The sequence below is a fragment of the Maylandia zebra genome, linkage group LG12 (assembly GCF_041146795.1).
Source record: "Maylandia zebra isolate NMK-2024a linkage group LG12, Mzebra_GT3a, whole genome shotgun sequence".
Taxonomy (NCBI): Eukaryota; Metazoa; Chordata; class Actinopteri; order Cichliformes; family Cichlidae; genus Maylandia; species Maylandia zebra.
The window spans coordinates 25,009,605-25,025,596 of record NC_135178.1 but is presented as its reverse complement, the minus strand read 5'-3'; the positions used below and the strand labels follow the sequence as shown (position 1 = coordinate 25,025,596).

Below are 15,992 nucleotides of genomic sequence, written 5' to 3'. Positions count from 1 at the left end.
GTTTAGTCATTAGTACTCATCAGGCAATGTTTATGGGCAACTGACTGCACTTGGACCAAAGGGGGCTGAATAATTATGCACACCCCACTTTGCAGTTATTTATGTGTAAAAAATGTTTGTAATCATGTATGATTTTCGTTCCACTTCTCACGTGTACACCACTTTGTATCGGTCTTTCATGTGGAATTCCAATAAGATTTGTAGCTGTAATGTGACAAAATGAGGAAAAGTTCAAGGGGGCTGATTACTTTTGCAAGCCATTATATATCTGTTTTGCCATCACTTCTTGAGAAATAGCCCATCACTGGGCCCCTGAACGAGTCACGTATTGTGTCTTGAAGTGAAAAAGATAAAAAAGGTGACCTGAGAAATGCCTTTCACAAATGACCTAGGGATCTTTTTTCACACTTGTCACAGTTGAAAAAGCACTGATGGAATTTCTGAAAGCTCACTTCTGTTAGCGTTTTGAGTGAGCCATGACTGTGAGAAGCACACACAAAAGCAGAACCTCCCCTAAGTTAGTCAAGCAACCATTAATACACCTGCACTTTCCCTTTAATTATAAAACTACTGTTTGTACAAATGTAAACACTACCCTTCAATAAACATGCTTTAACTTTAAAGCGCAGCTAGTTAGCATTTTATCCACATGGAAAATCTAACAAGGAGTACCAAGATATGTTCTCCCTATTTACATGGGCAGTGTGGAGTGGCAGGTCTACTGGGGACACCTTTGTTATGGCAGCCGCTTTTCCTCTTTTAAAATGTTCTTTTCTTTGTCCCTCAGCCCGGCCTGAAAGGTTAAGTCTGATTTTCAAAGGGGTTTTTTTCCTGTTAAAAGAGAGTTTGAGTCTTTATGATATTGTGAGAAAGTAAGCAAGTAATGTAAATTGCCCTGAGAGAAGACTACAAATGAACACAAAATGAATAAAACTGAACTGAACTTTTTAAAAGCTATGGCGTCTGAGAGACTTGTAAAAAAATCAGTGTAATCAGTTTTTATAAAAACTGCTAAAAGTTGATGATTCAACTTTATGATCATTTTAGAGGCTGTAGTTTGTTGGATATTACGTTATCCTGACTGGAAATTTGATCATTTTTGCCCACCCTCTCTCTGTCAGGGATTAGGATCTATTGCAGGACAGTTGTATTATACTGCTTTAGGTTTAGCAAAGTGTACTTAATAAAATTAGATTTTTTAAAAGTCAGAGTTAAGGATGCCGTAGATCTCAAGAAAAGCCCGATTTTCTTTTCGTTGTTTTTTTTTTTTTTTTTAAATCAGATTGTGCTTTTCATCAATAAACAGTCAAGTGAAAGCTTGTACCAGTGGTGCTGGATGAATGATCTGGCCACATATTGAAGGCTGAGAGAGCAAGATGTCTTTTAATGGACTTTTCTGGACAGGAGTAATCTTTGGCTTTGAGCACAAGGCAAAATTGTGCTAAGAGAAGCATCAGAAGCCTAAAACACACAGTACATTGGTTTTTATGCCCTTTGATGGACATAACTACCAACCAAACACTGCACGCCTTAAGTAAAGGAAAGAACGAGGGATTCTGTATTTACCAAAACCACCTGACTGCCATTTTACTCCAAGCTGCTACCAGGAGTTCAGTCTCTGTCTTCCCTTTCTTTCTGATCCTGCTTTTCCCTCTTTTTTCATATTATGTTTCACCCTCGTTAGGATGAAATCTGTTATCTGTGAGGCATTTTCAATTTACCTGCTTTTCTATCATCCCCCTCCAGGTGTCCGATGACTCGTCCGACTCCCCAGAGCCGGGGCCAGTCACCTGCATGGAGCCCTTCATGGTGCGGAGGCTTTCCTGCAGGACAGTCCAGTTGCCCCCTTTAGCCTTTCGACAGGCAGAGCAGTACTACTGTGATCGCAAGCCGGAGCCGGACACAGTGACAGTCCCACCACGGCCCACAACACTGCCACTGCGCACACCGCCACTCATTGCTATAACCGCGGCTGATACCAGCAGGTAGGACGATGTGGGTGTGCTGCTTTTCTTAAAAGTGTTTTTTTAAGTCCTCCAGGTAACTTCATTTTACATACAGTTTGAAAATGTGTTCAAACTTTACTGGTGGCTGAGCTCTGATCGTTAAATACTCATGCTTAAAAGTCTGTTCCTGGAAAAATACTCATACTTCAGTTAGGAACTTGACAGCTTTATGCCGTGAGTTAAGGGAACTATATTTACCTCTAAAGAAATGCACATGTAGCATCAGATGTTTAGTTGTCACTACAAGCCAAAAACAGGTTTCAGCAGGTACATACAAGTTTTTGGCCACTCATAGACATTACCTGAGTCAGTACAAGGGCTGTCAAAAGAAGACAAGCAGCAGTCTCGCTGCCTTATAACCTCAAATTCTTCAGGTAGGTGAAGAAATACCAACATTTCACAGATGACTATTTACTGATTAAATAAAGCGTTTGTTATTTACAAGTCTGATGATGTTTTCACTTCTCTGGAGTTGTACACCTGCAATGAGCTAAGTCTACCCAGGCTGAGCTTATGGCACCACTTCAGCCGTCAGACAAATCTTTTCAGAGAAGGATTCATATTCTGCACATCGAGGACACAAAGATCAAAGACGACTCCTCACCCAACCTCAACCCAGCTGAACTTTTGTGGGGACTCTTGAAGGCTGAGAAAAACCAAGAGGAAAATCTTTGGAATATTGTTAAATCATGGTGGGTGAACACAGGCAATCAAATTTTTGCGCCGCCACTGAGTTCACGCCAGCTTAAGTGTATGCTGTCGTTACGGCAACGAATGATGGCGAGACATTTTGAGATTCTAGTGTGTTTTATACAGAGATCCAACTATTCCCTGAAATCGTCAAGCTACTATTTGCAAAATAGTCCATCTATTCTCCAACTGAAGGTCACGAGGAGGGAGTAGCCTGTCCCAGCTACCACAGGGAAAGATGCAGGGCACATAGCACTAGCGCAGAGACAGACAATCATTGACACCTTTGGGTAATTTAGAATCACCAGTTAACCTAACCCACTAAGTACATGTGGGTGCTCCTTGTCTTTGGACTGTGGGAGGAAGCCACACAGACATGCGGAGACCATGTAAACTCCACACAGAAAAGGCCTCAGCCAGATGATGCTTTGAACCCGGGATCTTCTTACTGTTACTGCTAACCACTGAGCCACCATACAGCAGCATTTTATTGTATTTTAGAATCAAATGACAGACATAGTTAAAGTCCTTCCTGTGAAACAGGACTCATATAATGTAGGCAAAGAACCCAGAGAACAAAAGTAGCTAAAAATAGCTGCTGGCAGTGAGGTTTGTTCATCAATCAAAGTGAAAAAGGTTGTCATTGGACAGCCAACTCTCACTTTGTAGATGCCCGTGTATACTAAACATAGCAACAATATGAGCTTTCAGATCAGTCACATTATTTTAGCCTAACTAGATAATATGATAACTATGATAATGCAAAAACTAAAGATATGAATACAGCTCTTTATTGTGATAGATTACCTGCTTCTGACAGCTTTAAGGTGTCTTTAAGTTGAGTTTCATGGCGTGGCGAAATGAATAGAAACAATCAGAAAGGTAAGAAATCAAATACAGCATGATTTGACAGCAGTGCAGAGTGTGCTTGTTGTTTAGTGGATAAATAACATGCATTTAAATCATTCCTGTCGGCTACATGCTGTTAAGAATGTGACTCATCAGATGTAGAGGTCTAACAGAGTTCTGTTTGTCAGCACCGACACTCACTAATCTTAAAAGAGTGAATGTAATTTACCATGTGAAACATGCTAAACAAGTTAAAATCAGGGACTGAACTGTGGATTTGATTGATCTGTTGTGTAGTGCGCCGAGTCCTTTTAGGTGGCGTTTATTTTTATCCTCCGTTCTGTAACATATTGTACAGTCTGTAGTGTAGCCTCGCAGCCTCTCCGTGATTGGAAAACAAGATTGCACCACAACTAAGAAAAGAATCGCAGCCTCTCCGGAGAATGTTGGAGAATGAGCGCCTCAGATGAAATGAGGTTTGGCACAGACAAACACCAAGCCTCCAACCAGCTTGCTCTGAGGGGAGAGAGGAACAATGTACCAAACAGCATTCTGTATCAGAGCCAGTGGTCTAGTGGGAAGTCATAATTTAACTCAGAAAAGGAAATATATTCAGGCAGTTTGAAGAAGCATATAATTTCAGTGGTCAAACCTATCTGTCAGTGGAAAATCCCCATTGTCTTGGGTTAGTATCGCACTTAGAAACGTGACAAATCTACTCATCAACCCAAGGGGAAAGTGACACCCCTCTGACTCATTTTTGATCGCCTTGGCATGCTTCACGAAGCTCGGTATTTCACACACACATTGTGCTACAGGTCTGCATAACATTGTTCGCTGGCTCATCCTGTGCCAGATGTGAAAGTAAATGGATCGGCCTTCTCTGATTTTCCCCTTGGTGCCGCTGATTTGTCCTTTTCCCTTTCTCTCTTTGGCAAGTTTGACTCCAAACGACGAACAACCGACAGAGAAATGAGCAGCTCTTATTAAGCCTAAGATTGAGGAATTTGTTATAGGGTGCTGTGAACACACTTTAGCAAGAAGACAGTGCCGCTGACTTGTAGACTTCTTTTGTAAGGAAGCGTGAGAAGCTGGTGACACTCAGTTGTGTCTAAATTACATTTTCAGGCAGGCAGAGCAATTTTCAAGGCAACTCTGATTCACAATAGCGCTGAAAGGCTTTCTTTGTCTTCAAAATTGCTGTTACACGTCAAGAGCATCTTCATTTTAGGAAATACAGTGTATTTGTGTCTTTGTTTCTGGCGGTGTCGTCTGCAGCTTGATGTGTCACACATTGTCAGCTGCACTGTATAAGCAGCAGAAACTGCTACCCATAATACAGAAACATAGTCAATACTGAATAATTTATTATGGCACTGTGATAATGCCAAAAAGTGTCAAATCCCTTTTATTTGAACTTCACAAAAGGGCAGACTGTTCCCAAGTGTGGGCTGCTGACCACTCTTTAAAAAGCGTGCTGCATTTGTGAGACAGGGATTTGGTATTTTTAAAGGTGGTTTGAGAGATTATTTTAAGAAGACAAAGACAGGAGGGGGCTTGTCATCTCCTTTTCTACTTCACGTAGCTGTATTGACTTCTCTCTGCCCCAATGAGCCTTTTCTTAAGGAGAACATGAAAGGGGGAACATTTTTTTGTCATCTTTCTCTAAATTAATCTGCCAGCAGTACCAAAAATACTGCTACATGTTAGATCAGTGTTTTGTGGTGTAATATATTATACGCTTGTCAACATTTCGATTATGTTACTGATTATTTTTTAAGATTAATTGTCACTCAGCTTTGACAGACTCAAAATCACAATCCATTATTTTAAACCCATATCCAGTAAATTTGACTCCTTTCATAACTGAACATAGAATGATCAATTAAAGACAAAAAAAGAGGCTTAGGGAGGAAATGGATGCTGGGATGAGTTTTAACAAAGGTCATATGTCTTAACGTTGCTTCGAGCTCCGTTCATTCATAATTCAGCACAGCAGCGTGGAAGAAATATACAGTGGGGAAGCATTAGGGTTGAAAGCGTGCCATTTTAAATGCTCCAACTGCGGTGTTTTAGTAAAATTCAGTGACATTAACTTTGTATGCTGCCAAATGAGACTGTCTTCAGTATTAATGAAATGGTCAAAAAGTGGTGCGCTGTCTTTCCATTAGATGCCCTCACATAATTAATATAAAAGAATGATGCATGAAACCATTTCAGTGTTTTTGTCTTTGCTTCTCTTCTACGACCACCAGCATTTACCCGCTGCATAACAGCTAAAAAATCTGAGTTCCCCCCAAAGCCTTACAATATATAAACACACGCTTATTGTAATATCCCAAGAGAAGCTGATTTGCTGATATTATAAATAATGTAACAGTGGAAAATAGTGGATGAAAACCTGCTCAGTTTAAATAACAGCCAACAATCTCCAGAGCTGAAAAATGAAGCTGCCACAGAAGCGCCAAAAGCTGCAATTCCTTGAACTGGGCTACTTCATGCATCCTCCAAAAATGAATCATAGACCCGTTGGACTTTGTTATCTTCATCACATAGCTCAGCTAACAAGATACAGTGGGTCTGTCTACTAGGTATCCTTGAGCAAAATACTGAATTTCTCCTGATGTATTCATTGGACTGTGAGTGTGTGCTTACATTTTATACAAGGTGCTTTAGGCATAGAATAAAGTGTGAATGTGTGTGTGATTGGCTGAGTGAGGTTTTTGTGCTCAATCAGAGAGGAAAAGTGCCAAATACCAATCCGTTTATCACCACTTTGACTGACAGGTGGATACTGCTACAGGGGGCTTTAGACCATCGCTGTCTGATGTGTCACTTCTACTACTTCCAGTGGCTGGAACTGGAGTTTTTGTCCAAGGAGTAAAGATAATGAAGTTAGATGAGTTTAAATACCTGGGGTCAAACATCCGAAGCACTGGACAGTGCACAAAACAGGTGAAGACCTTGGTGCAGGGTCCAGAGGGGTGATTTATAACAAAAGGATAGCAGAAAGAGTGAAGGGGAAGCTTTAAATGATGGTTTGGTGTCTGTGATGCTAACAAAAAGACTGGGGGACGAGGTGGAGGCAGAGTAGAAGGAGCTAAAATTTTTGTTGGGGGTGCTGAATGTGGAGCTCTCAGTCAGGAGAAAAGAGAAAGACCACAGAAGAGATTCACGGATGTATCGAAGGAGGACATTTAAAGGGTTGATGTGAGAGAGGAGGATGCTAGGGTTCGGTTGAGCTGAAGACAGATGATCCCCTAAAGGAAGGAGTTGAAAGACGAAGAAGAGGAAGAAAGGAACCTGAGCTCTTGATTCTCACTTTTTGTCATGTTTGGTGCCTATTGAAGCATTTCAGTTGAGTCATCTGACCAATAATATGGCTTCACGTGTGTGGCTGATTGTATTAACAAACTTACCAAGAACGGCTCAGTGAGAATTTTATTCAGCTGCTACTTTGCCCTGATTGTCAGGCATCTGTGTGTTATTTTGCAGCAGTTCGGCCCATCTTTTGTATACAGTTTACATTAAATACAAATTAGTGTGCATGGATTTCTTTTGCACATGAGCCCAACATGTTAGGAGCAAATCAACAAAAGAGCTCAACACCAGCTAACAGGTATTAATTAACTTATTAATATGAGAAAGAAAGTGTCTTAAAAGATTAAGTGAGCATTAACTGAGAACAGCACAACAAGATCAGCGCTGGATATTAACTCAATACTGGATCAAATCAGCTACCACTCTATTGATTTTCCAGACACTAAAATGTCATCTCTGGAGTGTTATGTGAGAGATCAGCTGGAAATAAACACTTATTTATTTTTCATTTTATACACACACACACACGTTATAGATACAGGCTAGAGATTCCACTTTCTCTCCCTTGATAACAATCCAATAGCAGTTCTGTTTTTTTCTTTCTTCATTAAAAGTCTGTACAGCTCACTGCGAGGAACTGATTGAGTTCATTCTCCTGTATGTGAGGAAACATAAGCCTGCAACTTGACTTACTTTCCCCCCCCCCCAAAAAAACATTTAAATGCAAATATTTTTTAGGCTAGCGCCAAATATAGTTATTACAGGAAGCTTAGATAACCATGTCATGATTAAAAATACAACTTAATGTAAATCAGCAAAGTGTGTCTGATAGAATCCTCCAGTACTAATAAGATCAGTATTGGAGCAATCAGGTGTAATCACTAATTACTGACCGCACTATACTTATCCCGTTCCCATTATCTCCTAGCGTTTTAATTCAGCACGAACAGAAAAGAAACACATATTGGGGGGAAATTGGCGTGACACGTGAAACAATCTAAGGATTCTAAATGTGCTCTAAAAAATGAAGGGAACGCAGTATACCAGACAGTCAGTTAAACTTCAGAGATAAAAACTACTTTCACCTGCTTTTGGTGGAAATCCAAGCAGGTGAACAGGTACACTGCCGAGACAACCACAACATAGCCCTCAAAAATTGAGTATTTTCTTCTCCAGTTTTGCTTTTTGTCATGTCCTTTTAACTGCCAGTAGCATGAGATGGTCCATGCAGCCCATTCAGGTTGCACAGGTAGTCCATCTCTCACCTTCCGGAGGGCACACCCACGCTTGCGATCTTAAAGAGGGTCGCTGTCCAACCACAGTCTCAAGAGTGTGGAGGAGATACTGTGATACTATGAGACAGGCTCTTATATGAGGAGAGCTGAGCAGGGTTATAGAAGGGTTCAACCCAGCAGCAGGAGGAGAAACAGAAGGAGCTACCAGAGCTCTAGAAAAATGACCTCCAGCGGACTACTCGTGCGTGTTTCTGACTAAACTGTCAGAAATAGAACAAAGAAGGTGGAATTAAGGCCTGTACTCACAGCCCACTAACATTTGTCCAAGAACATGTCATTTTATTTCTTTATTTTTGAGCACTGTATATATAAAAACATATATAAGATATTTAAACACTCGTGACCTGTGTTTAAATATCTTATATATGTATCCTGTGCCAGAAATGGCGCAGTGTGGTTATTGAGGTGGATGGCCAGAGGGGACATTGTTTCCACATCTAATTGTCACTCAATCAGACCCTAGCTTGCAAACCAGTAAAAAGAAAAAGAAATCATATTTCTCTTGTTAGGGACATTTCAGTACAAACCCATTGCCATGCAGCATTCGATTCATATACTAATATTAATGGAAGACAGTTTTTTTATTAATACAAAAACAAATTTGTGCCAAATGTGTCACAGTGCATAACAATTACCTGTCTGCTTTTCTCTTTTAAGCATTATAATAAACCTTTGTGTGTCTGACTCATCCATTGTGCTACTTTAAAAACAATCTTACAAATAAAAGAATAATATACAAAAATTCTTCTGAACAAGATCCACTTTGCTAAAACATCCAAAAACAATGTCCATCAAACATTCATGAAGGAGGTCAAGCAGGCGGCCAGTTAATGTCACAGATGTTTCAAGAGTGACAGCTGGGATAAACATTGATTCAGTTGCAGTTATTTGACTTTAAAATGTTCTGCTGTGTCAGTATTTTCATTATATCGACCAAAGGTTTTGTGTTGCTATGAGCAGTTCGGAGCTAAAGGGTTAAAAAAAAGAAGATGAAATCGAGGGTACAGTGTTATCAGCATTAGAGCATTGTGTATAATCCCTCTTTTCACAATTAAAACCACCCCGCCCTATAACTTGTAGCTTTTTAATATTTTTAATAACAGAGCATGCAGAAGATTACACATGGCTGTGCTGGCTACTGACAGATTTATGCGTCAACAGATGTTAGCTGTTTGCAACATTAGTGGGAAACATTTTATAGAGGGTTTGCTAATATTAGTCGGTATTGTGTTTCTTTAAGGTGACCCCAAATGCATGTTGGGATACTCTTATATGACCCTGTTTAGCAACAAAGCAATGGAAAGTAAATGAAATAGCTATAGCCTGTGGTTTAAGTTTCAGGTCAGTTCTTAGAGTGTATGTAGAGTATTTGGTTCTGCCGTGCGTGTTGTTGTAGGGTGTTTGGTTGGCTTAAGTAGGTAAACTTGGACACGTACAAAGCAAGCACATGAGCTTCTTGTGTATGCATACATGGCAGGCATATGCTCTTTATTCTCTCTCCTCTGTCCTGCTACCAATACTCTTACTCGCCACTTCAGTCTTCTCTCCCCTCGTTTCTCAGATTACGTTTTTACGCTTAAGACTGGAGAGATGACAATCCCCACGCTGTTATTTTCTTGAGTAATGGGCTTGAGCTGCAAGGGAAGTGTGAGGAGAGGAAGGAAATAAAGAACTCTTCCCTGATAGTCCCCCTTTCCCTGAAAATGAAGACAAACAGAAGAGAGTCGGGGGGGATTTAACAAGGTGGCTGGATGTTTGCGCTCCCCTGTACCCTGTGGACATCACAGGAATGGTTTCATTAATTAGTGTGAAGGTGAACTTGTTTTACCTGCAGTGTGTTTAATGTCAGCTGCTATAAAAATGCTTCTCATTTTCTCATTCCATCCAGTGCATCTCCACAAAAACTGTTTCTGTGTGTGTGTGTGTGTGTGTGTGCGTGCGTGCGTGCGTGCGTGTGTGTGTGTGTGTGTGTGTGTGTGTGTGTTAAACCTAAATCTCATTTGGACTATTGTGTCATAAAACTGGTTCAGTGGTATTATATGATATAGCGGCTCTGCACAATCCCACCCCCTGATTTTCTTTCTTTTTTTTTTCCAATCATGGAGGTTTTTAGGGGAGGTACTTTGGGTGGGTCCCTCATGTTTAATGTATTATCCTGTTCCCTATATCCTGTCGCCGCTTTTTTCCTGCAGGGGACATGAAGACGGGAGACAGTGTTGTCAAGTCCGGATGCTTTTACGCATAACTCTGCGCCAAGTTACCTTGAACTGGTTTTGCACAAGTTTGCATCATTTGGGGAGACCATCCGTCCGTTTGGACCATCCTGTGCTGAACATCTCGCACTGCCGCAGCAATACAAGCACCTTGCAGAAATGGGCGTGTGCGGAGGAAGTGGGGAGCACTTGGAAACCAGACTGACCTGAGAGTTCTTTCTCGTAGCTTTACTCAGAGATACATCCCCAAAACTGCAGTTTAAAGGTCTTCCTCGTGATGCGTAAATGGATTCGTTTTTATCTCACTGCTTCAGTGTGTTTGCGCATGGTGTCAGCGATAAAGTTGATGGAGTTAAGCTCATTACGTGAGCTAAAAATCAAAAACTGGACGTGAAGCACCCGGGTAGCTAAAAAAGCAAAACAAAACAACAAAGTTGTCTACTTGCTTGTATTATTTGATTTTGTTTTATTAAAAAAACCCAAAAAAACAACAAAAAAAAAACACCTGAACTCGCAGCTGTTAGTCAACCTCCTGTAAGCTTTCCTGACTCATTCAACTTAAATGCTCCCAAAGTGTAGATTTAGTTTTTAAAAAACAATTTTATAACCAGCGTGGGGAGGAGGATGGATCCCGCCTGTGGCAAAGTGGGGACGGCGCCTCTGGTCGCTGGCGGCGGAACCGGCGTGAGTGCAAAGGCGCCCAAACATCTGTGGAGGCAGCAGAATCAGGCAGCGCTCTCTCCGCTCCACCACGCGCTGGTAGTGCGCAAGAACGACCGTGTAAGACAAAGAGGCTTTTCGGACACCGAGAGATACCTCAACCCGAGGAACATGGACCGGACTTACGCAGTGGACACGGGGCACCGACCCGGGCTGAAGAAATCAAGGATGTCGTGGCCGTCGTCCTTTCAAGGTCTTCGACGGTAAGGACAAAATATAAAAGGAAACTGCTTATCCTCGGCTTGTTTCCTTTTAATTCCCCCTCGATGAAGATGGGCGTTGTGTGGCTGACTGAGCGAAGAAGTGTTTCGGTTCTTATTTAGTCCTAACTTTGAGAAGGTTACAGTACATCTTTCTGCTTACACGGTGCTCGACCTCTGTTTTACATCACTTTTTTTGTAACATAAGGTCCCAAACATTTACTGCGCTGTAACGAGGAAGAAGATGGTGAATAAACTATATGCTATATGCCGTGCAGCGCTAAAGGGTTAAAAAGAAACAACGGACACAGTCTTATCGGTATAAACCCTCTTTGGCAATTATAAAACCACCTCATCCCATAACTTGTATCTTTTTAAATATGCTTTAATAACAGAGAGTACGGAAGATTACGCATAGCTGTTTCATTTGGGTCAGAAAGATGTGTCATACTGGAGAGAAGAAAAGCAAGAATAACGATGCAAAGAGAAAGAGTTTTTTCTTTTGGTTGTCACAAGCCATTCTCTCTGTTAATATCAATTAGGTGGTCTATATTTGGCACAATTGTCATTGTGTGGAATGACAAGAGTCTTGTGGGAGTCAGAGGCAGGCTTTAACCAAAGGAAGGTCACAGGAATTATTCATATATGATGTATCCTAAATATATTACACATATGCAACCTCCTTGTATCCTAAGTGTTTAGGGGTCTTGAGGGATGGGCTCCACTTAGTTTTAGTATCTCCAAGAAGCCCGGCGTTCATGACTGCATTTGGCACTACTCTGCTCTCGATAAGCAAAGTAGATATAGTAGAATGTCTTTGCTATATGATCACCACATCTTCTGAAATGACTCACTGCATGCGACAATATGGATAATCACAACACACGTGCTCTTGACAACTGCTGTGTTTTCACAGGCTATCCGCTATCCAGAGGAGCTACTGTAACAATGTTTGCTATAAGAATAGTTTTAGTGAATCTCGTCTGGATACAGACAGAGACACTAAAGCACCTCCATGCTCAGACAGCCAGCCTGGTTGTGTGAGGGAAATGTTTCTGCTCTAATTACTCACATGTTCTGGGAAAGAGGGAGGGGAAAAAAAAGACCAAATGAAATGAAATCTGAGAAGGTCACCTCAGCTCTCAGGCTTAAGTGACTGCTGTGGATGTAAGTTTCTGTCAAATGGCTCGCTGTTTCCCTTTTTTTTTCTTCTTCTTTCCTCCTCCTTTCTTTATAATTGTTGGTTTAGATATGAGTGATACTCGCCTGCAGCGTCCAGTCACCAGTCAGCTATAGAAAGCACACTGGCTCGTCTGGCCAGCCGAATGGTTCCTGTCACAAAGAGGAGAGGCTAAAGAGAAGGAGAGAGCGAGCGAGTGACAGAGAGGGGAAGGAAGGAGGGAGTGGTGAGAGGTGGTGGTGTGTGGGCCTAGTAAAACAACCGTGCAATGCTATGTTGAAAATATATTGATTTCAATTGCAAAAGAAAATGCATGCACACATTTGAAGATTGTTTATGCACCTTATACATTTGCTTCAGAAGGAAAATTAAAATTGGATTAACCCAAAGAAATTGAATTTCACACAGGTGGCTAATTACGCAAGAGGCACATTGCAGTCCAGCACATATGCAGGAACATTAACACAAAACCAAATCAATGGCCCTTGAACACCGCAGCCCATTGGACTGTTATTTGCACTTGGTCAATAGGCTCACGTAATTGGTTGTTGATTTTTGTGTGTGCTCAATGGGTTGCATGTTTTAGTAATTACTGATTTCAGTGTCTTCAGGAACTGCCCCCCCCCCCAGGGACCTTCATTCAGTGAACATGTCATTAGATGAACATCAGTCTAGATATATAATCGGATTATTACACCGTTTCCCAAGTGTTGGGCTTATTGTGTGACACAAAATATATTACAAAACACTCAGAAGACCAGCCTTGATGTATTACAGCACAAACAAATCTAATATAATTGTGTGCAATGAACATGAGATCTTGTTGCCTTTGAAATGGTTGCTTTAAAGACCACTCACAGTCAGTTGCCATCTTCAAACAACTGCATCAAAACAGTGATGAAATGGCAGTAACACGAGGTTGGTCTCCCATCAGTACATAAATATTTGTGATAATACAATAATTAACTGAATACATCGGCGAAAACTCCAAATCTGTTGCAGATACACATAAATTCTCATCAAACGGAAATTCATATTAACTACTTATTTTTAGAGTGCTGTCACAAGGTCAGATTAGAATCAGAAATAATGAAATAATAGTGATGTAACTGCTGCCGGATGGTGATTTAACTGCAAAATGACATCCTGCAGCAGTTACATTGTATATAGTGGAGTCATCTATTGTAAAGAGACACGTCGCAGATAGTGGTGGTGGTTAGCACTGTCGCTTCACTGCAAGGTCCTGGGTTTGAATCCATGTTGGCACAATTTCTGTGTGCATTCTTTCTGGGTCCTGTGGCTTCCTCCCACAGACGTTAGGTTAAGTTGATTGCTGATTCCAAACGGAGTATAGGAGTGAATGTGAGAGTAAGTGGTTGTCCAACTCTCTGTGTTAGCCCTGTGACAAAGCAGCGACCAGTCTAGAGTAGACCCTGCCTCTCCGCTTGTCCCCTCTTTGACCCTGAGTGGGATAAGTGGAAGAATATGGATGAGTTGCAGTCACCAATGCAGATTGACTCAGATTGATTGCAACACATTGGCAATCTGTCTGCATTTATAAATTAGTGGCCAGTTGTTTGCAAACCTTTGAAAACCTGTCTGAGAGTGATAGCAGTCAGTCCGAGTCGGACCGGGATTGGTTGGAGACAGATTGCCTCCCACAAGGTGACCTGTGCAGTCACCTGGCGATCGAAACAGGTCACCCAGAGGTCAAGGATGCTATACGCTTAGTCTCTCAATCTCTGTTGGTTGCCCCAACTACTTGGGGTTGTCGGCTAACAGCAAAAACATTCAATGCAACTATAGGCAATGTCTCAAGGCGGTTGCTGTCCCGTTCTTTACTCTAGTGTGACTGAGCTGTAAATGTTGCTTTAAATGAAACCAAACAGCACATGAGCACAAAAATACAAACATGTAAAATACATATTCTGCAGTTTCATTAAAACAACATTGCTTGGCATTGTGCATTTTTGATTTTGTCATTCAAACAGCAGTGTGTTTGCCCTCCTGGCATTTACTCTGATTTCTCTTAGAGCCTTTAACCGCCATTGTGAACATAAAACCTTCTCTAGGCTACTTGACAAGAAACACAGCTTATTTCTCCTGCAGGCTTAAAAGCTTTTCATTCTTCAGATACACTTATTGCTACATAGTGTTCATGTGTGATGCATGCATTATTTACCTATTTGATTGACGGTTTTAATTAACAAGGCTCCAGAAGGTCACACAAATTCACATGAAAATTCAGCAATCAAGTTGTTGCTGCGAGTCAGCTAAACAAGACGTGTTTCCTGATTGTAACAGACAGACATAAACAACTTCTGCGGCAGTGCCCCAGTAGAAAACTAATAAGAAGTGCCAGCTACTTGCTCAACACGTACAATTGATGTCAATCTTATGCAGAGAAAGAGACAGCAAATCTTTCAGTGAGAGGACTGTCGATGTGGCTGCGTGTGCCTGAGTAGCTGGTTTGGTGCGAGGTCAATCAGCCCCAAGGTAAAAGACATCACCCAAATGTGTCACAGTCTAGGCTAGGCTGGGCCTGGATGCTGCTCAGGGCTTCTGTGAGACCTCAGCTAAAATCTGGAGCATTCTTTGATGAGGAGATGGCATCTCTCCCATTCCTCTCCTGCTGCTTGCCTGTCCCTGCCATGGGGACGCTACAGGGGGGTTATCTTTATCTTTAGAGATGTCAGTGAAGAGGAGGATAATGGTGCCTTCTTGCTGTACAATCACACAATTTAAGATTTGATGATTCAGTGGGTGGAAAAGCAAATGTCAAAACTGAAAGAAAAAATCCCCCAAAAACAAAACAGAAACATCTGAGGAGGGAAGTGAGAAAGGATGAAAAGTGCTTAATTTGGATATTTAGTTACTTCATCACTGGCTGGCAGATTGGAAACTCTATCTCTGTCCTCTACCTTTGCATTGTACTTAAAGGCCGCTGATTTTTCTCCAGCCAGTCTTCCTGCTGTGAATGCCATTACCAGTGAGGTTTTTAGCCACGACGAAGCATAACCCCCTGGCTGTGTCATTAGATCCCATGGGTGTTAGAGAGTGAAGACGGAACTGCTTTTCGGTACGTGGTTATATATAACCACTCACAGCCATAATCACAGGCATACAGTATTGTGCAGAAATTTTGAGTCACTCCTCATTTTTTTTAAAATATTTTGCTAGGAAAGTGGGAATAGGTGCAGCGATTTGAAATATAAAAATATAAATGGCAATGGAGCATATAAGGTAAAAACAGTATATTTGTACATTTCTAATGAGCATATTAAAAGTTAATATTTGGGATAGGGTTAATCTTTATTCTTCATCTCAGCCTGGACTCTCGTAGACAAGCTTGTAGATTTTTTTAAGTAGTCTTCAGTTGTGGTTCTCTGGGCTTCCTGGAGGACATTCAACTCTCTTCTTTGTATTTTGCTTCCTGTTGGTCCGTTCTATGTCAGGATGATCCCACACTGCTTTAAGAATGTTGAGGTCCAGACTCGGCGAGGACAAGCCGTGACTCA

The 15,992-nt window shown here is 41.3% G+C and overlaps 1 protein-coding gene and 1 long non-coding RNA gene across 4 annotated transcripts in view; one reads left to right on the top strand and one right to left on the bottom strand.

Moving 5' to 3' along the window:
- The window catches only part of pde4d (phosphodiesterase 4D, cAMP-specific), a 207,250-nt gene that overhangs the window by 40,636 nt on the left and 150,622 nt on the right, over window positions 1–15,992 (top strand). For 2 of the 3 annotated variants that reach the window (XM_004547216.6, XM_076890942.1), the window contains exon 3: window positions 1,747–1,985. In XM_004547216.6, coding sequence (XP_004547273.2) covers window positions 1,747–1,985 — 239 coding nt within the window. Of the gene's footprint in view, window positions 1–1,746; window positions 1,986–11,033; window positions 11,298–15,992 lie in introns of those variants that run through there. The other variant, XM_023155644.3, reaches the window with a different exon arrangement.
- The window catches only part of LOC143421496 (uncharacterized), a 41,811-nt gene continuing 38,412 nt past the window's right edge, over window positions 12,594–15,992 (bottom strand). The window contains exon 3 of the long non-coding RNA XR_013101164.1: window positions 12,594–12,645. This is a non-coding gene — a long non-coding RNA (uncharacterized LOC143421496). The remainder of the gene's footprint in view (window positions 12,646–15,992) is intronic.